Below are 20883 nucleotides of genomic sequence, written 5' to 3' on the forward strand. Positions count from 1 at the left end.
ATTTACTATTATTATAAATATTACATCAATATATCTTTTATAAACTAAAACTCTGAACTAAGAACATGGATCAATCCAATGTTTTTTTACGGTCACTTTCCAAATTTCTGATCAAAAAATCTTCATTTTGATGAATTTCGACAGTTAAAATTCATTCATCCGGCCAATTTCCCCAAGTTATCCAGAACAAATAAGAAATATGAACATTTTTGTGGCGAAAAATGGGGTATCGTTGCTTTTTTTGTCAACACTCGCCGCCGGAAGCCGAAGCCTCCGTCTCACCGCTGCTGTCTTTCTCGGTTGCGGTTCCAAAATAGCGATAGCGATCATCGTAGCCATCCTCCTGGAAAAACGGTACTATTGAGTTGAGTTTCTAAGTACCGTGATCACACACATCCATCGCTCATACTCCATACTCACAGATTTTTCTCACTCTTCTCATCTTAGCATTCGTACATATACGTTCGCGCGTAATCCAGACATCCATCGAAACTAAATCACAACCACTCACTCACATTTCCACTAGAAACACAAAAACATCAGTATAAACGTGCCGATCGCTGAACGAACAAGCCAGTAGAAGGCGTGTGTCCGTCATTTGTTCGGATTTGCGCTCTTCTGTTCCAATTCCAACTTTGGAAAAATAGCGTCCCATTTACGTAAAGGCTTTATTTCTTCCAGGAGAAGCAAACTCTTCGCCTTTCCTTCCAAATCCTTCGATCCCACTTCTCTTCTGTAGGCGTTTTCATCCTTAAATTTGCGCTGATTCCTCGTTTTTGATTTTTTTTTCTTTTTTTTTTCTCCTGCAAAAATCTATTTCATATAATTTCAGCATGCTTCGGTTACACGGTATGATGTTCTTGTTGCTGTCGATTAGGTCCCATGCAGGTAAAATGTGGCTAATACGTTTGTGGTTTCTTTAGAGGTTATTTTTATAAGAAAAGTTCGAGAACTGATCATTTTCAGCAATACCAGCCGAGGATACTGTGTTTTTTGATGTGAGTTCAATTTTAAAATTCCCTTGAAAATAATTAAAAAATTTTCTACAAAAATTGAGAAAAGGAAAAAATCGATAAACTATATAAATTGACTGTGAAAAACATATGCGATGGTTGATTCATTAAATATTGGTTAGGATAATATAATTTTTATATTTTTACGATTTTCTATTTTTATTATGATTATTATCGATTATTTTATTAAGCACTTATATTATTATAACTATTTATTATTTATATTTCTTTATTAATTGCATCCATAGAAGTATCACTGTTTTAAACAGACAGAATCTTTGTAATTAATCAATGGTATTCCTGCAAAACGTATATTTTTGTGCCAATAATTTCCACCTCACCTTGGAATTCTCTGTTAGCTCCTGGAATGTGTCCAGAAAAAATTAAGTTTTTTTCGCAACTAAAATAGTAGTTTTAGAAATACATTCAAATAATGAATCATCTGAAATTTATGTGATTCTGGAAAAATTCTTTTCAGGCTGATACCGAAGATATCACTGCTGAAGATGAGGACGGAGTCAATAGAACAGAAATTTATCCTGAAACAACTCCTAGTAGCCAGGGTTAGTTTGACAAATCTTCACAAAGTTTTTTCTTTCTTTCTTTTTTAAGTGGTGCGTCATTAATAAATGAAAAAAAAGAAAATCGAAAAAATAAAGATAAAAAATGAAGTCGTCTTTAAACTGAACAAACGCAAAAACAGCAGATCAAACGTAAATCCTTTTTTCCTCTGCAACATACAAGAAATTCATTTGAACAATTGAATTCAACTGAACAATTTGAACATTTCGTTGCGAAAAAAAAATTAAAATAGGTCTAAATTGAACAATGAGATCAGGTTGTTTGATTGTTTCCTTTAAAAAGATGGTGGATTTAGCAGGTAGCAGCTTTTCGGTGGAGAGCAAAAAAACATGTTCGGCGAGTAGATTAGTGCTAGTTTCACAAGTTTTTCCCTCCCCGTTTCGTTTCCATTCAAAAGTACCATGCAAAATTGAGGACAATGAGTGTGTATTACGTAGCCAGCCGTACACAAAATTGGGAAAGGGGAGAATTAATGGTTAGCTATGATTTTCTATATTAACTATCTGATTTTCTCTTAACCACGGCCTAAGATCAAGCGAGATTTTGTCCTTTTTTTTTGCTCTACGAGAAGTTTCTGTCCTCTCCGTGGCTACGCCGAGGACACCTAGCGTTACGATTTCACAGATGTATCGCTCCAGTCAAACTTCCGGCTTGACATTGCCTTCATGGCAATGCCGCAAGGTGGTTTTAGCTAATAAATAAATAAAATAAAAGTTTCTGGCGTTAATCAATCTTGGCAACCTCTAAAGATTTTAGCGAAAGAGTTTTCATGAGACAAGTTTCTAAAAGTCCTGAAACTGATAGCTTTATATTCCTCTTCCATTATTCTATTCATACTATTACATTTATCTACATTTATTATTTATAAAAGAATAATGACTAAAGTTTCTGGCGTTAATCAATCCCCTTGGGACCCATCACCACGTTCACTTCAAATTCAGAATCGTTTGAGGATCACGGATGTGTAACTGGCTTATACAATGACTTCCGGAAGTCAAGTCAGTGTTTTTATCCTCCCAGACATGTCTGGTACCAATTTAGCGGCTCCTGGAAAGACGAAAGGCTTGGTTGGCACTAGGGCGGATGCGAACCTCCGATCGATCGTGCAGACATGGAGAAATCTCTTACCAATTGCGCTACACCTGCTCAGTTTTGGTTAATACAAACAAAAAAGAATAGGAAAGGAAAAGTTGAAATTCAATCCTCTTCTCACTGAGTAATTGAAGGAATCGATAAAATAAATTTTCTAAATAGATTTTTTTTCTTTTCCTCGCACTTCAAGCAAACTACTAGTCGATTTTCTTATTATCTACAAATTTATGCAATCATCGAATTAGCCCGGATTAAGACATCCTTGTTCTACCGTAATTTCTAACTTCCTAAATATAATGCTTCTGTCTCGCTGATGTATTCATTTCATTGATAGAGTTGTCAAATCCGGAAATTCTAATCCAATGACTTTTCTTATTTATTACACTTGTCTCGAAAACAAAAATAATCATGCACCATATTGGATTTGATGCAAATTAATTTGAGTTTCTTTGATAAAGTCTGGTTGATGGAATATTTATTATTATTATTATTTATAGTATTATTTATTTCGATTTTATTCACCATAATTGGTTCCTTTCTTCGTTTCTTCCCAACTGTGACTTTGTCAGCGTCAATTGATTGCTGGAAAGGTTTTTTCCCCGAAAAAAAAACTTTCTTTCCAGAATTCCAAGGATATCTTTATGAAATTGGTGATCATCTATAATGACATACGTTCGGAAAATTTTCACCGTGTTTTTTTCTGTCATTTTTCTTTTTTCTTTTTCTTTTTTTCCGTCATGTCCGTGAATAATTTTTTAGGCGACACGCTTTCCCAGCTTCATTTTTCTGCAGTTATCGATGACGACACAACGACAACAGCAGGATTTCTCCAGGAAGTGAAGGTTCCACATTACATCTTTTGTTCGAAACGATCAGAAAAAAAAACATAGCTACTGCAAATCGTCGATTAATAGCATCAGTCGTCCACGGGAATACCCAAGACCATGGAATTACTCTGGACATACATTTAGAATAAAAACAAACACGAATAAGGTAGAATAGGATCACATCAAACTTTTAACCTCACAGCTAATCAGAAATAAATAAGTAAATAATAAATATAATAATAAATATATCCGAAGTTTAAAGACATTCACGTTACATCAGAGACAATCAATGAATGTTCACGTATCCTGAAACTCGTGATGTATAGAACCCAATAAATTCTATTTTATCGCTTTTCTTTTTTTATTATTATTTTTGTTTCTATTTTTCATTATTCATTCAAGGGACTTACTCAATTGCTTATTTTAAAATTTTTATTACATACATATTTTATTCTGATTTTTATTACACTTTATTATATTTATTACCATTATTATTTTTTATTATTATTACCATTATTTATTTTTTATTATTATTTTTATTTTTACCATTATTTTTATTCAATTATTCTACCTAACTCTTCTAACTTCTATTAAGTATCCGGAAAACCACTAAACATTCTTTCAAAAAGAAAAAAAAATTAGGAATTCAGGATTTGGATTCGTCCACTCAATCAGCTGCGACAGATAGCGGGACTACGGCTGAAGACGTTCAATCAACGGAACGTCCTACGAGTTCCTCGGATACGGTAAGTACTCCGAGAAACACATATAGGCATAATTAATTGGTGGTGTTTTTTGTATTTCTTCAGTTTTACGAGGGAAAAATTCAGGATACAACGTCGGAGGTGACCGTCACCGATCCGGTCACAGCTACATCTACTTCAAGTCCTGCGGATGATTTTTATAAAAAGATTTCGGAGGTAGCTGGTCATTTTTATCTTTATTTAATTTTTCTAGTCATTTTTATCTCTACTTAATTTTTTCTTCGTTTTTACACCTAATTCACTACTCAAAAATAAGGTCAGTAATTAATTTTTGTTTTTTTAATATCAAACTATTTATTATTTGTTATTTTCCTAAATATTACTTCCATGTCATCTTCTCTAGCAACTCGACAATTTCCCTCGTAAACATCTACCAAAGGTATCCAGGCATATCTACCGTACTTCTGGTGAACACAAATTAGCATGAGCATCTTTATTGAAAGAAAATAACTGATCAGTGCTTGATATTCTTCCGATGCTTCCTGAGATTTTTACGCATGCGAGCCGCTCTCATAGCAGCAAGTTTACGAGCACGAGCTCGAGCACGTGCACGTGCACGTGCTCGACGAAGTGGAATGCTGAGTGAGACGTCAGTGAGTTGTCCGCTTTCTTCAAAAAAATATTTTTCGGAAGTTAACCATTACAAATCATATCACGTAGACGTATAATACAACTCCTCACCTCTGCTGTACGCCCCCACAAGGTTACGAAGACTCGAATGAGGGCGATAGTACTGAAAAACGTTCAGAAACTCTTTCAATATCAGATATGGTACTGAACTGAATTTTTTCCTACACAGCAGGACAACGAGTCCCCTCTAAATGCACAGTCTTTACTACCATACTGCCATAAGCATAAGCATACAGTACCCTCGCTAACTTTTTTTTAAAGAAAAAAATGCTTTGAGTTCTAAATTAAACCTTTTTGCTTCCCTAAAATTCCTTAACTAAGATCCAAAAAACTGAATTTTATAGCGATAATTTTGTAACTTTGAGCGGTTTGACCCTCAATCCACAATAAAAGAAAAAAAAAGTCAAGATCTAAAAAACTTACCATACCAAGCGGTACAAGAATATTTTGAACGGTGGGTGACACGCCCATGGTTGGTGCAGATTGCATGGTGGATGGTGGTGAACCGATCAGTGTTGGGAACTGTTCAGTACCATCATTTGAGTAACCGTTAAGCTCTGAGTTCTCGTCTAAACATGGCCACGCTAGTCTTTTAGAATAATAATTTTACAGAAACTTCACTTTTTTAATTTGATTTACATTTTTAATTTCAATTTTTTAAATTTTCTAATTTTTAATTTAATTTTTCCAATGGAATTTGTTCAACCAAGGTGTTGAAGTTTTTGATCTGAAGTAGAATATGAAACAAAATTCCTGCTTTTACGGTAAGCATTTTTACTCACTTTAATTTTCTACAAACTCTTATGGTCTTAAGTTCTTAAAGTTTTTTGTACTATTTGTCAGCTTATACCTCAATCCTTAATATTTTTGAAAAAGCACTGATTAACTATACTTGTATGCTACCTTATCTACATTTTCTGCGAATGACAATTCCTTATTCGTTTTAAAACTACTCAGCAAAAGTGGGAAGGAATACTGTAGTTCTACTCAGGACCCACTAATATGTATCTTTTCAGATTTAATCTGTCTTGATCTTGATCTTTTTAGTATCATTTAGTCCTCGGCTTTTTTGATAGGTCAGTTCAATTTCATGGAGCTCTGCATCCGTAGATCAAAGAGATTGCTCAGAAATTAGGATGTTCGAGGATTATTCTGCTGTGCTATTTCTGTTATTCCTAGTAATTTTTCCCTTTCCATTTTTTTTTAAACAGAGGAATAGGAAAAAACGTTGAGAGCTGGAAACAAACCTTGCTGGTAGCCATTAGGTGGATAGCTCGCGAGAGACCTAAATTTCCAAGAATCAGTAGCGATTTTCCGGTTTAACGGATTCTGTTATATGGAAATTTACGAAAAGTGGGTCCCAATAAATAATGTCAAAGGTGCTTGTGAAACTCTTCTCCTTTGCACCCTAATATTTGCTTTGTTTAGTGGTGTATGTCAAAAAAAGGAATTAATTAGTAACAAGGTCCAGAAATTACGTCGTTAGAAAAAACTTCGAGAAATTTCGAATCCCTTCAATGATTGAACGTTATGTCAAAATAATGTTTGTTTCCTGAAATGAAGTCAAATAAGGGACGTTGGTCGAAAAATTTTAATTTCTCCTCAAATCTGAGAAAAATTTCTAATTAATAATTTCGTGAAATTGTAGAGAAACTGTGTAAATCTTACCTTTGAATGATGGCAAAGAATCCGAGAAGGACACAAAAGAAATGCATCGCTTCAAATTTTGTTCTACGACTTCACTTAACGAAAATCTCGCCTTTATATTTAGCCATGAACATTTTTGAACGTCAATTGAAAAGCATTCTTGAGAGTTTGGTAAGTGGTTTTAGAAGAATAGTGAGAGAAAGAGTAAAACTTACCTAAAAAGTTATCTAGGACAATGTCGGAAGACACAAGACAAGGTAGGAGACATAGAGAGATGCGAAGTTGTCGCCGTCACCGTTTTTACCGATATTCGCTTCAACGCTGTTTTTTTTTTCACATTTCAAGTGGAAAATCTAGAAAACCTGTTTGATTTCTGTGCAGCCACGCAGGAAAGTACGTTGATTTTCGGATTTTGAAGTGATTTTTATGGGTCCCACGTTCTCTCCATGCATGACTCCCACCAACTTACACAGATTTTCTCTCCTTTGCAGCACAGTGCTTACAGGGCAAACTTAATAAAATTTATTCTAATAATATTTTATTTTTATTTTTATTTTCAGTTTTATTTTATTCTGATACTGCTCTACTTTTATTTTGTTTTTATTTTTCTATTTAATTTATTTTTAGTTTTATTTTATTCTAATATTATTTTCCGCTAATATTATTTTTAATAAGCATTGGAGAACTCTCAACTCAACGTTTCCACACCAAAAGAAAAACTCTAGGAATATCCCAAGAATATACTGTGATATGCTGTGATATGGAAGTCTGCATTTTTTAAAAAATATATGTATTTTTTTAAATAAAGTCTTAAACAAAAATCCCTATTTTTTCTGGAATTTATTTTGGATTTACCTTGACCTGATTATGCCGATCGAATGTTGGGACCTTCATCGGAGTGGTCCTTGAACATATCCGAATCCGTTCAGCTCGATCTTCAACTATATTTAGTAAAGAATCTATCCTTCCGTCGAATATTCTAGTAATCCATAATCGAAATAATAAATCCATAATCCATTCTCAAGAATAAACCCATAACTCATTCCTAAAAATAATAGAAACCTCTTTAAAAAAAATTATAAAAATAAGAAAAACCTTTAAAAACTCTGCTAGAGATTACGTCTCGATTGAACCGCCTATCCAAGCCAAATATCCTGAGATTTTCTTTTATAACCTCCTCGAAATCATAAAAACTCCTCGAGATCTTAAAGCTAGTACTTTCTCAGTTTGAACTTGGCAGCATCCTTTTTCTAGAATAATCCAATTAATCTTTGCATTATTTGAAGAATTACTAGGAGTTTCTGGCCTCATCAAAACGCCTTTGCCGGCGAAAAAAAGAAGGACATTTTACGGATTTTTCCATCGTTCATACCTAACGAGAATTTTTCTTTCAGATCATAAAACAATCGCTATTTGTCCAGCTATCTCAGTTATTCTTTTTTTCACTTATCCACTACATTTTTCTACTCATTTTATCTCTAAACATAAGAATCCTTTCACAATTTTCAAATTTTTCTATTCCGCTTAACATTTCCAGATAGCCGTGAAACGAAAACTACTCATGGAACGGGGTTACGAGAAATATAAAAGTATAGTATTTAAGGTGAGAATTCCATGAATTTGATTTTTAAGGCAAAAATATTGTTTTCAACTGTTTTCAGAAAAAAAATACGAAAAGATATTGGTACAAATTTTTTTTTAGAGCGGTCGAAACTTAGTACCATCATGGTTGTTTTTTGGTGATGCTCCTGACGTCGGGTCATCAGAATCCAATACTACATCAGTTACTGAGGGTCCCAACGTCGAAATCAATAATTCCAATAGCGATCACGGATCATTTCCTACCAATGAAACCGATGGAGAAGTGACCCACCGGGTGAACGTCCGGGAAGAATCCTCGGTTGAAGAGAACGGGAGCGGCCTAACACCATTGACGATAACTGAGTCGACCACTCAAGCGATGGACGAGTTACCCTTCTCCTCCTCCTTCTCCTTCTCAAATCCACTAAATCATTCTGATGGGATTCCAAGTGAGGACAGTGACACCACAAAACCAAGTCCGAGCCCCACAACAATGTTTCCGGAAAGTTCCACTACAGAAACTGAAAACTCGAGCACAATGCTGTTGTTTACGACGACGCAAGCGACGACGCAAGCGGCGACGCAAACGACCACTGCACAGACCTCGGACGAGACCACTCAGGCTGCGGTTCAGGAAAGTGAGTTAATCTTTCCACTTCAGTTTTTTTAAATTATGTTTTTATCTTATTTTTTATACATTTTCATCCTTTTTATTTTTTATTTATGCAAAATAAGCACGTAACAGGCTTTAGAAGAAGGCTTTTTTTCTCTTTCTCTTCTTTTTTTCTTTTTTCTCTTCTTTAGAACCTCTAACTTAACATGGTTATCGACATATTATCCTTGAATTAAATCCTTTAAAGGCAGTCTACACTTCGGTACCACAAATATGCGTAAATTTTTCCCATTTACTTTATTTTGAAATAATTTTAATTAAAATTTGCTAATAACCGTTAAGAATAAAGTAACACTTCCAAAAATTGAATTCTTTTTAACAAATCAGGGTCCTTATTCTTTTATAGCAGAAAATTATTATTATTACTATTATTCTTGTTGTTATTATTATTATTATTATTATTATTATTATTATTATTATTATTATTAGAATGGGAATCTGCCCAGAAAAAAGTCCAAATATCATTTTTACCGTATACCGTTCAAACCATTCCTATCTTTTAAGCATCTCTTCCTAGATTTTTTCAGATTCAGAAGAATCAACAACAACCGGAACCACATTCACTGCTATTTCGGAGATTTCCGTGGAAAACAGCACAACCGCTACCGTACCGACGCACTCGTCCAGTACCACAGCACCCACCACAACGCTGGAGCAAATATCTACTAGCGTTGAACCGATCAACTCCTCACATGCCCCAGAAATTCTACCACCGCTCCTATCAATTCCACCACTCTCGGATTTATCCTCATTTTCTTCTCTGAACACTCCATTGGATGACACAAGTCGTCCGCCTACACCAGTGGAGGAGAATTCAGAGAGACGTGGTGTTGAGAAGAAGAAATCGTTCGGTGTTATTGGTTACAGGAATTCAATTCGTCTTAGGAAATTGCAAAAGAAATTTATAAACAGTGGAAAAACTCTCACTCATTTTAATGTTGCCGAATCAGACGGACGAAGAGTGTTCAGACTATGGCGAAACGCACCACTAAGCCATGTGGAGAAGCATCGCTTTGTGATGCGAAGAGCGAGGTGGGTCATGGAACTAGTTGAGCGCTTTTAATATTATTATTATTTTAATATTGCTATTGATTATTATCTTTTTTTTTCTTCATTCTCATCGTTTCGATTTGCGGGACCCTTGAACAAAATAATTCAGTGATCAAAATTAATGATGCATTTGAATTGCCATGAACAAACAACAACAACAATAGTTTTATTGTAGTTTATGGCATTTAATCTCTAATGTCAGGTCAGTGTAGTGCAGTCGGTACGAGGTTCCGCTGTCTTCACGATCGATCGGTGGTTCGAATTCGCCCTACTGCCGACTAAGCCTTTCATCCCTCCCGGGTCGATAAATTGGTGCCAGACTTGTCTGGGAGGAGAAAAACACTGACTTGACGACAGATCGGCACGAAAGACTGTAAATTTTCCCGTTGCTCTGACTTGGTCTAGCTCAATGCAATAGAAGAGAATCACACACATTTGTTGGATTATTATTCTTTTCTAGGACTACTTTCCTTACTTTACTTTTTACTTTAAAAGATACGGAAAAATTCAAAAAAAATATTGATGTTGTTATTTCTAATATTTTTATCCCACGGCTGAAAAACAAAAAAAAATCTAACATCCAAAAAACATCTGAAGTAAGCACTTCTGGTACGGTCCGGAGACCTTGACGTGACGTTGAACTCGCTGCCGTTTGAATGGAGTTGACAATGAATAGAATTTCAGAAAAAGAGAATTCGCTGCACGCCGTTCTACTTCAGGAACGTCCCTGAATGCAAAAAAAAGCGAATTAAACGTTCAAGGATTATTGGAGGTCTTTTCTCGCCATATTTATGTAGCTATAAATCAACCCCGTCTATGGAAGGCAAATGGATCCAGTTGCCTAAAAATAATCCACAATTATCATAGAAAAAACATAGATAAAAAAATAAAAATAAAGATAGACAGAATAGAGATAGATGAGTACATAAAAAGCATGGTATTTGTAAGGAGTTTTGTCGGATTCGCAAAAAAAGGAACTATTGAAATATCATAGCAAAGGACACCTGACATTACATGAAATGATAATAAGAGAGAGGAAAGGAGGAACGAAGGAAGAAGGAAGGACGAAGGAAGGAAGGAAGGAAAGTTATAGTATGTAGTATAGAGGACAGCGGACTTCGTGACAAGCGCTATGTTTTAGTTCGAGATTCCTTGGTTGACCCCTAACGGATCTCTGGAAGAACACATGACTTTTTTCCTTTGAACGAATTTTCTCTTCCTTGAGTTCTGACCCCATGGATCGTAGCCTGCGATGGGACTCCTAAGCAATCGATTTCATACTCAGAAATTAAATGACTCAAAGTTGGAGGTGTAGTGGAATTTTAGCAACAATTTGTGGTCTTAGTGGTCCCAATAAGATGGGCATGGACGATCCTGCACGTCCCCTATTTCCCGATAACAGGTTGTTTTTTTAGAAATTATTTATTTATTTTTATTATTTTATTTTATTTATTATTTCAGTAATTTATTAATTATTAATAGATTTAATTTATATCTTTTTTTAATTTCAGTAACAGTGCTCTCGGAGTCATTTACAGTACAGTACAGTTATTTCCTTAACACTTCCTCTATTTCCATTTTTCCTCAAAAATTCAGGAGAATTCACAAAGAAAAAGCACAAAGATATTAAAATCTTTGCTATATTTCTGTTCATTACCAGGATTTATCTCAGCTTCTCGCATCGAAACTCAAATCTTTCAGACAATCGCAGAAAAACTCCACACATCCATGGAAACGTAACGAAATTTATACAGCAAATCGACGAGTTCTCATTGTGCCATCAGAAAAAGCTGAACTTCTCACAAAATGTCTTCACAGCAGTCAGAAATCGTTGAAGCATGGCATAAAAGTGAGGTTTTTTTCCTTTTTTCAGGCTCTGTCATTTCCTCAACGTTCATTCGTATTTCCTTTAGGATTTTATCTTTATAAATGATTTTTCCTTTATTTCATTTATTTATTTAATTTTAGAAAGACGGGCATCCGAAGCAAAACGGGATCAGCACAAAAATACAGGAAAATTCCAGAAAAAGACGTTCAACGAGAAAACTTCGATATGGTTACGTTCCAGCAAAACAAAAGCTACTGCAGTTTTTCATTCATTTCCGACCGACGTAACTAACCAGATTTTTCTTAGCGTGTTGAGTGTTGTTTAGCCGAAGCAGAGACATAGAGGACAGAACCAAATTACTACATATCCTCATCCCTGTATAACGTTGGGATTCCCAACAATATATCCCAGGGTTTCCAATGAGAATAATGAGAAATGTTTCTTTTTTGTCTATAGAATACGTGGATTGCAATGACACAACAATTAAAAGAATCTACTTTTTCTCTAGAATTCAATTATTTCTACATTTTTGTACAAGTACATAGGTAGAGCCTCATTTTATTCAAAAAATGAACCAGAAAAAACACTTAAATCTGCTCAAAGTAACTCTATAAATGTTTGGAAGGAAATATCTGAGGGTTAATCGATTTGATTTACTTCTACACATTTCTTTATTTGATTTTTTTTTGCCGAATTCATCTTTACTACTCCATTGTATCTGTGTTCTGGTGATATTTCAGCTCTTCTAGCCCTTTTTTTCTTTTGTTTTCCTGGAAAATCTTGTTATGTGTGCTCTCGCAAAAATATCCTGGTGTCGTTAGTAAATCATCTTGGATGACAGTTTTGCTTCGACACACTATGTACTGCTGCAACAAATAAATAATTGTGATTAATTATTGTAAATTGTTTAGTTTTTTCCACGTCTTTATAGTGGTAACATTGCCAACGTTGCTAAAAAGAAGTTGAGTACTATAAAATTCTGCAAATAATAATTTATTGCTAAATATTACTAAATTTGAGGCGAGTGTAGCGTAGACGGCAAGAGGTTCCACTGTAGCTGCACGGTCGATCAGAGGTTCGATTCCGTCCAGGTGCTCACCAAGTCCTTCATCGCTCCGGGGTCGATAAATTGGTAACAGACTACCAGAATTCCATACCAATCTATACAGCACTCGATTATTCCCTGACGAATATTGAACATTTTACGGAGGATAATAGTATTATCGTGTCCGAAAAACTGTACGACCGAAGATTTTTGCCGCCGTCAAGAGTGGTAGTTTCCTCTGCCTCCTACAGTCCTCTTGAGGTACAATCTTATATACAGCACAAGAAGTCGTTTAGAAATTTCGGCAGCGCGGAATGTCAGCCCTTCCTCGCAACCAAGAGATTAGATTCCTGGTGAAATGTCAACAAAACCTACAGATGGAAAAAATCTTATCCTGACCATTTGAGGTTGGAGTTATTGCTTTTTCGTTGTCGTCAACGATGTAAATAAATCAATGAATAGAAGTGTGTGATGTGTGATCTGACAAATTCAAATGGCAGAAAAAGAATCTCTTTTTTGTGCCTGAAAATTGGTTGTATTTTTTAAATCTTCTGTGTACAAAGGAAAAGTGTGTGGCACTGATTAATCCGTTTATGACATGCGTAAACTTTAGGCTTCAATAAGAAATCCTCTAAGGTTTAGGAATTCGTGTGCTGCCTATATATTAATTTGCAGGGCAGACGAATCTGTCAGATATCAGTAAGTGTTTTCATCCTCTCAGACGAATCTAGCACTAATTTTCCGACCCTAAGGGATGGAAAATTCGGCTGGCTTTAGGGAGATTTCGAACAGTCGGTCGTATAGTTGCAGCCGAACCTCTTACCGACCGTGCAAAACCCGCACTATTCGGTCTCGAGAAAGAGGATTCCATTTGTTGGAGGAGGAAAAGCAAGCAGTCCAAATCTGATTAAAACTTCCTCGTCCCTGTGTTTACATTCCGTCAATGTGTAGGTGTTTCGAAATGTTTCGAAAATGAAAAAAAATGAAAATAAACTGAAAGAAGAAAATAAAAATGAATCGCAGCCATCTGCACCGCAGGATATTCACTTCGCTCCGCATTCGATCTCGCATTCAAGCCCAGAGTACGTATTGAATGTAATTTTCTTAAGGAGGATAAATACGAAAGGAATCTAGAACCACCATCGGTGGCCTCCCTTTTTCCCGCCGTGGAATCCAATATTATGTGGTTGATTTGCTGACGCAAACTTGGTACACGCATGCAATGGCATTTCGTTGTGGAACCTAGCCGTTTGTTGGATGGACATTTCCGATCCCATGCTATACGGCGCGTGACATATATTTTCGCAGCTTGATGGATCTATCCACAGAAAAAGAATTTATTGAATACCATTTTAGACCACGCATACTTTTATTTGTTTCTATTCAACCGAGTAAGCGATACGTGTATAGTGAGTGCTGGAGACTTATGGTTTTTAACATCCTATTTGAACAGATGGGGACGGTGCCATTTGCGCTTTGCTGATGGCATCGTACTGATAACACCTAGCATCAGCCAAGCGGAACGAATGCTGACCGAATCCGACGAAACATGTGGATGCATCGGTCTTCAGCTGAATCTACAAAAGACAATGTTTATGCGGAACGTATGGGTCTCGGATGCCCCATTCACGCTCAACGGAACGAATATATCCGAATGCACCAGCTACGTTTACCTGGGTCCAGAATTGAACATGATGAACGACCTGACCTCCGAGCTGGGCAGGAGGAGACGAGCGGCTTAGTGAGCGTACAAGAGCACCGAGGATGTAGTGAAGAACAGACCGAGACCTGGTGGTTCACTGGAGTTATTTTTTATAAAGCAGGCAGAAAACGGTGCAATCAAAGTGGACGTCTAAAAGATTGAGCAGAGTGTTGTCTGCCGCACTTGTGGACGGTACAAGTAGCTGTACCGTAACAAATAACCGTAACAGCGAGGCACATTTAATACCACGCCCCTTTTCGGTTCATCGGGGTCGATGATAACTAGGCATGAGCTCTTAGATGGCCCATAACTTGGCACTCGGTAAAACGAACATTGTACATGACGGTCTATGCAACACTACACTGTAGGTGAAAAATTTTGACCTAATTCTAGATAGCAATGGTGAAAAGAAAACACATTCCCTTCGCAGCGTACCTATATGTGGTATGTGGTGCGATAAGAACGCAAGGTTCTAGAAAAAATCACAAGTGTCGTAATAAAAATGAAGTAAACACCGGTTAGACGTTTGCCATTAAACTTATTTAAGCAATTCCCTCTTTCTATTCTAGTTTCTTATGAGTTACTTGACTTGAAGTCATCACCCCACGAATCTGAGGTGGCACGGGTTTCAGGCGGGTAGTCCCTATACGGGGTCGTGGATTGTGGTAAAGAGGGTGATTCCGTTCATCTCTTCCTGTATCAGTGTAAACGGACGACCACAGAACTGTCTCCTACGACGGCTCCAGTGGCAATGCGCAACCCATGCGCCCTGCCCCCGCCTGCGATCCGTACGAATTGGTTCTCGGCAAATCACAGGAGGGGCGGGGCGCAACGGTTGCGCATTGCAACAGAAGCCGTCGTAAGAGACAACGTTCCGGAGTCGTCCGTTTACACTGATCCAGGGAAAGATGCATGGAATCACCCTCTTCCTCACAATCTACAACCCTGTCTAGAGATTACGAACCTGAAACCCGTACCGTCCCAATTTCGTGGGGTGATACTTTTAATACACGGGCTGATGTCATCGCCTGACGTGATTACCCACATCTTTGCCAAGGTGTACCGTCCTTGAGCATAGCTCTGTCCAATCTTTTTGATCTTCCGCGAAAGCTTCCACAGGATCAATCGATTCATCGCTATTTATATATTCTTTTTATGTATTCTAATATAAATAAAGGATAAAGTGTCTGGCGTTAATCAATCCGCTTGGGATGCGTCCCTACGTTCACTTCAATTCAGAATCGTTTGAGATTCACGTGTAACTGTAAACGTGTAACTGGGGCTAGCCGATGTGTCAAGTCACTGTTTTTATCCTCCCTGACAACTCTGGTACCAATTTATCGACCCCGGAGGGATGAAAGGCTTGGTGAGCACTAGGGCGGATTCGAACCTCCTATCGATCGTGCAAGAGGCGGAACCTCTAACCGCTACACTGCACCCACCCTTGTATTTTAATATAATAATGTTTTATAAAAATTTTACAAATATGTTCTACATATTTATTTTTTATATATTCTTCTACTGCATGCACTTCAAAGGACAAAACATGAACATCTTTATTCATTAGACAGAGATATGTGATCACAGCTTGACAGTTTTGCGTTGTTTCAAGGCAGCTCTTTTACGGGCGGCTCTCAAAGCTGCGAGTCTACGAGCACGAGCGCGCAGTGGAATGCGGAGTGTGGTGTCAGTGACGTGTCCGATTTCTAGAATTCGGAAAAAAATATAATTGGCAATTAATTTTTAAGAGAGAAAACTGTCAATAAAAACAAGTCACCTTTCGAGTAAGCGCTCACCCGGTTACGTAACTGGGATTGAGGACGATGATACTGGAGAATAGTTCAATTAGTTGAAAGTTGTGCAAATTCGAAGAATTTTTTTTCCAAAGAAGAGAGAAAAAACGTTAAATGCTGAACATTGTCCTAGAAAATATCCGCGCAGTAGTCCTACTGTTCCAAAAACGCATTTGAAGCTGAGCGAAATTTGAAAAACGAAAAGTATTTTGCTACGAAAACTGATCCTTCAAAACATCCTGACTCTTCCGAAAAAAAACTCACCGTTCCAATGGGTACAAGTACTGCTTGAATCGGTACTGCATTGATGGTCGGAGCCGAATAGGCGACGTATGGACTGATCAGGACGGGAGTTTTTTCGCTGGGCTGACGGGTTTCCTCTAAAGAACGCTGTATTTTATTTTTTTTTGAGTAAAATGTAAGAAAACAGTTCCCGCTCTTTAAGTATTTAAAACATTTGAATTTTCAAGATGTGAAATAAAAAGGACACAATATTTCACAGAAGGAGTACAGTAAGCCGAGGGCTCAAATAATTTCCGGCTAATCCGGCTATCGTCACAAAATACTAGCGAAAAAATTTAGCTACTTTTTTTAAAGAGAATAGTAATAGAATTAATGAATAGAGCAAAATACAACCGTAGCTGATCAGCTGCAACATTTTAGGCCAGCAAATTTCTCACTCTAATTTTTTAGATTTCTTCTAATAGTGTGCATTCGAGGGTTTTATTTCTCTAGATTGAGCTTTTATTTTGTTTTTATTTTCAGATTGAACGTCAGGCAAACGAAAGTTCCATCTAAAAAAAAACTTGTAGCAGAATATGCTGAAGTTTTAAGACAGGAGAACGTTCGATCCTCACTCTACATAGACTCCTTATTTTATGTCCTAAAGAGAGTAGAGAAAAGTGAAAATATGACCTACACGTACCTTCCACGTTTCCATGCACGTAGCTGGCAGAAGTCCTGAAATCTCACTGCTGGATAACAAAACTCATCTCAGAAACATTTTTATATTAAATTATTATTATATAACCACCATTTTTGTATTTCTTTTGCTATTTTCTATTTATTTTCGTGTACAACTTATTTATTTTTCAACATTAAACAGTTTTTGACGCTATCTTCCTCCAGAACTTCTTACTATTCTCCCGTCTCCGCTAAACTTCATAGTTCTTATTTATTTATTATTTAATTAATCTATTCTTCTTGCTGTATTTATATTTGTATTTTGAACGTATTTCCCTAATGAAACGAATGATTTAAGGATTTAAGGAAGATAAATCTTTTCCAAGTGGAAATTATCCAGCTCAGATGAGTGAATTTTTTCCGAATGCACCGTTCTCGACGTGTTTTCGAACTTCTACATCGCTAAAAAATTAAGTTAAATACAATTAAACAATAATTAAATATATGCAATAGTAAGTAATTAAATACAAGTGCAATTAAATTAAGCTTAAGAGGTAAAATAAAAGACGATTCTCGGATTTATCCGGTCTAAACCGCACATTTGAGCGATGAAGAGCAGAAGAATTGAAGTGAAGCAGTGAAGTAGGTGCATTGTTCTCTGTTGCTGCACACTCCGTAACCGTAAGGGCATTTATACTCCACCAACATCTTCAGCATTTTTAAATTTTCTCTCAAAAACCTAAAAGGAATCGGAAATGTTCAGCATGAAGTGGTTCCACCTAAGCTACATTCTGAAAAATAAACAGTGAACAAAATTTGCTCAAAAAAGGAACGAAACATTATTCAAGTTAAAGAAACATTTATTTATTTCTTGTTCGCGCTGGATTTTCACAAAATTTCACCATATTTTATTTCGATGAAAAGTTCACCGAACCTGTTTCACTTTTTTATTGGTTGGTGCGTACTTCAATGAGTTTCAGGCTATAGTCCGGAAAAATCGAGACGATTTCCCTCGAGACGATCTTCGAAATAATAATAAAAAGAAAACTGAGACGATAATGACGTCTCTGGGACAACTTTAGAGCAAAAATTCTTTAAAAAATTTAAATCTTAGTTTTAGAGAAAATCCATTACATATCTTCATAAGACACCATAATTATTTTCATTCACATCCATAATTTCTTCTCCATTTTCATATTTCTATGTTTATTTTTTATTTCTGTCATGTTAATATTTATCTCTATTACTTTTATTTATTCCTCTATTGAACTGTTCATGTTCGGTAGAATTAAAATACAGGAATTATCATCTTTGCAAAACTCAAACTTACCAAAAAAAAAGTAAAACAATTGAAATGTCTCCCTTGTGGTTTGGGCAGATCTGGAAGGTTTTTTATCCATCAAAAAATAAAAAAAAAATAAAACTAAAATATGACCGTGGATTTTTCCACACTGTAAAATTTGTCAAAACAACAAATTATGTGCCCAGTAAGTGCCGATAGCAAATACGAAGAAAAAACTCGAAAAATAAAAAAGATAATGAAAAAACGAAAAAGACATGGACCTTCCACTTGACCTTCTAGTGACGCTGTTATGGTCTAGCTTAGCTTACCAAGAAAAGGCAAAGGCCCATGTATTTTCCGTTTTTTCACGGAATTCCTTATTTCTTCAGCTTTTTATCTCTGGCTTGGATTTTTTTTAATCTCTTGCTGAGCAGTTCCCTCTAGACTTAATCGCTTTCCCTGATCCTGAGTCTATTTATTAAGGATTGACTTAAAATCAATAGCAGTGATTTAAGCAGGGCTTCACAACATGGTGTGCATGCTGCACAAAATATTAAACTCTAGGGATCTATTGGAGTTTTTAACAACAGACAGCTTTGAACTAACACATTAACCAAAATGATTGTCGTGGAAAAAAGGGCGTGAAAGATGCCGTTTTTACGACGACTTCACTCGCAACTCGTCACGCTTGTGCACGCGCCGCATCCTCGAGCGAGCGGTCGAAAATCGATTATGTCTTCTCACCAACCTGTTCAGGCGAAACCAATGAACACACTGCTGAGGGAACCGGAATGTTTGCATAGAGAAGCGTTCTAAGGTACCTCGTAGGAGCTAAAGCGGTTCCCATGCCGTTTTTCACAACGATTAGGGAAAGATGATCGGACGAATGTAATCTACAATCCCATCTCTAGCTTCTCGCTTAGATTCTCTCACCACGTCAGATTCGTGGTACGCTGCCTTTGAGGGGCGCTTTTGGGCGAACTACCTAGGATAGGGCTCCTCGCGGGACCCCATTGACCTCTCCTGCATGCTGAAGGTGAGGGAGATTTGAATCGGGCTAATCTAACCAAGACTTCTAACACCAAGCCTGTCTAGTCAGTCAGGATCTGCTATACCGTTCTTTTGCCAGCTTCCAGTACAACAGTATTGGTTTGAACGTGCGTAGAACTAAGATATTGGGAGATCAAATGTTGATCAATTCGCATGGATCACTGCGATCAATTTGTTGTCGGAGAAATTGCTGCATTGCGCCCGAGCCAACGGCTGGTACTTTTACTTTTTTCTTCCATGTTTGATAGTTTTCCTTAAATTCTCTAATGAATTCTGTGGATTTTCAGTGGTTATCGGAGAACTTGCTAACTGATTTTGTTTATATGCTTCTATCCGTATAAATTGGATTTTAAAAAAGATCAAAATCAATTTTTTATCCATACTATTCCTTTTCACAGCACAGTCGAATGATCACAAATCAGAAAATGGTTAAAAATCATGTTCACTTCATCTACCAACGTTCTGGATTGAGAAATTCATTTTTTCGAAATTTTTGATGTTGTCTTCGACTCATTTATGCATGCATTCTCATTTCAGTGCGCTTTTTACTTCGTTTCCCTGTAATTCAAGACCTTTCTTCAAAAATTTCATTCACATCATTCCACTTTTTTTCATTTTGTTTTTGTTTAGTAGCTAGTTGTTCTCTCCACTGTATTCTCTTTTCTGACGAGTTCATCTTTTCTAAGACCACTCTGAGTTTTTCTCCGTGAGTTTTTCCTGCTTTTCCTTCCTCGCTCCGGCTAAGTTGACATCCGTCGTCCATAACTCATAATTGTTGTTCTGAAAAGTAAAAGTTCTCTGGCGGGGTACGGTAACTTTCTTGACAAACACGAAATGAGAACTCAAAAATGTTTTTGTAATGCATTTGTTTTCGCGCTAGTGCTAACCCCTCACTCATATGAATTTCTTCTCAAAAACTTGCTCAGGGCACAAGAAAAATTCAATTCTCTATGGGTTAGAAATGAATTCGTAGGGTGACGTCAAGCCAACGACGTCCATGTATTTGACATATGAGCTTGGACTACATAGACGGACGGAAAAAAAAGTGCAAGTCATAATTTTTTCGGCAACAGAATTATCCTAGCGTCCATATATGTATCCATAGTAGACTCTTTGTTCAAAGAATGTTAATTGTTTATTTGTTTGTATTTTATTTTATTTTATTTTATTTTATTTTATTTTATTTGTATCCATTTGTATTGTATTTTTTGTATTAGTTCTATTATTTGTTATCTGAACGTCCGGCTAAATCCGGACTTCATGCTACATATTTTGCTGTTCGCTTCGCTTGCCTTCACAAATTACAATTGCCTTTTTCTATCAACGCTTTCTTCAATTTTTTCACCCGAAAATTTAAGCATAAATGAAAGATTTTATGGTTTTTTTTTCTAAGCGCATCAGTTCTACATTTGAAGAACAAT

The 20883-nt window shown here is 36.4% G+C and overlaps 4 protein-coding genes across 6 annotated transcripts; 2 read left to right on the forward strand and 2 right to left on the reverse strand.

Moving 5' to 3' along the window:
• Window positions 1–833: 833 nt before the first annotated feature.
• RB195_020892 (uncharacterized protein) lies at window positions 834–4705 on the forward strand (the record flags this gene model as incomplete). The annotated part of the gene is made up of 7 exons (XM_064189418.1): window positions 834–888; window positions 967–998; window positions 1492–1576; window positions 3447–3529; window positions 4165–4260; window positions 4324–4434; window positions 4622–4705. The coding sequence occupies 7 exons, from the start codon at window positions 834–836 to the stop codon at window positions 4703–4705; spliced, it is 546 nt and encodes a 181-aa protein (XP_064045299.1).
• Window positions 4706–4732: 27 nt separating this feature from the next.
• RB195_020893 (uncharacterized protein) lies at window positions 4733–6623 on the reverse strand (the record flags this gene model as incomplete). Of its 2 annotated transcripts, XM_064189419.1 has the most annotated exons (5): window positions 4733–4887; window positions 4960–5011; window positions 5332–5477; window positions 6156–6193; window positions 6577–6623. In XM_064189419.1, 5 exons carry the CDS (start codon window positions 6621–6623, stop codon window positions 4733–4735), a joined length of 438 nt encoding a protein of 145 aa, XP_064045300.1. The 2 variants fall into 2 exon arrangements, with proteins under 2 accessions (XP_064045300.1, XP_064045301.1); XM_064189420.1 differs by lacking the exons at window positions 6156–6193; window positions 6577–6623 and adding an exon at window positions 5907–5961.
• RB195_020894 (uncharacterized protein) lies at window positions 4776–14474 on the forward strand (the record flags this gene model as incomplete). Of its 2 annotated transcripts, XM_064189421.1 has the most annotated exons (6): window positions 6682–6726; window positions 8093–8158; window positions 8258–8774; window positions 9337–9841; window positions 11561–11708; window positions 11828–11974. In XM_064189421.1, 6 exons carry the CDS (start codon window positions 6682–6684, stop codon window positions 11972–11974), a joined length of 1428 nt encoding a protein of 475 aa, XP_064045303.1. The 2 variants fall into 2 exon arrangements, with proteins under 2 accessions (XP_064045302.1, XP_064045303.1); XM_064189422.1 differs by lacking the exons at window positions 6682–6726; window positions 8093–8158; window positions 11561–11708; window positions 11828–11974 and adding exons at window positions 4776–4871; window positions 14186–14474.
• Window positions 14166–19441, reverse strand: RB195_020895 (uncharacterized protein; the record flags this gene model as incomplete). The annotated part of the gene is made up of 4 exons (XM_064189423.1): window positions 14166–14309; window positions 16492–16617; window positions 19161–19305; window positions 19398–19441. 4 exons carry the CDS (start codon window positions 19439–19441, stop codon window positions 14166–14168), a joined length of 459 nt encoding a protein of 152 aa, XP_064045304.1.
• Window positions 19442–20883: the final 1442 nt, after the last annotated feature.

This window comes from Necator americanus, chromosome II (genome assembly GCF_031761385.1).
Source record: "Necator americanus strain Aroian chromosome II, whole genome shotgun sequence".
NCBI lineage: Eukaryota > Metazoa > Nematoda > Chromadorea > Rhabditida > Ancylostomatidae > Necator > Necator americanus.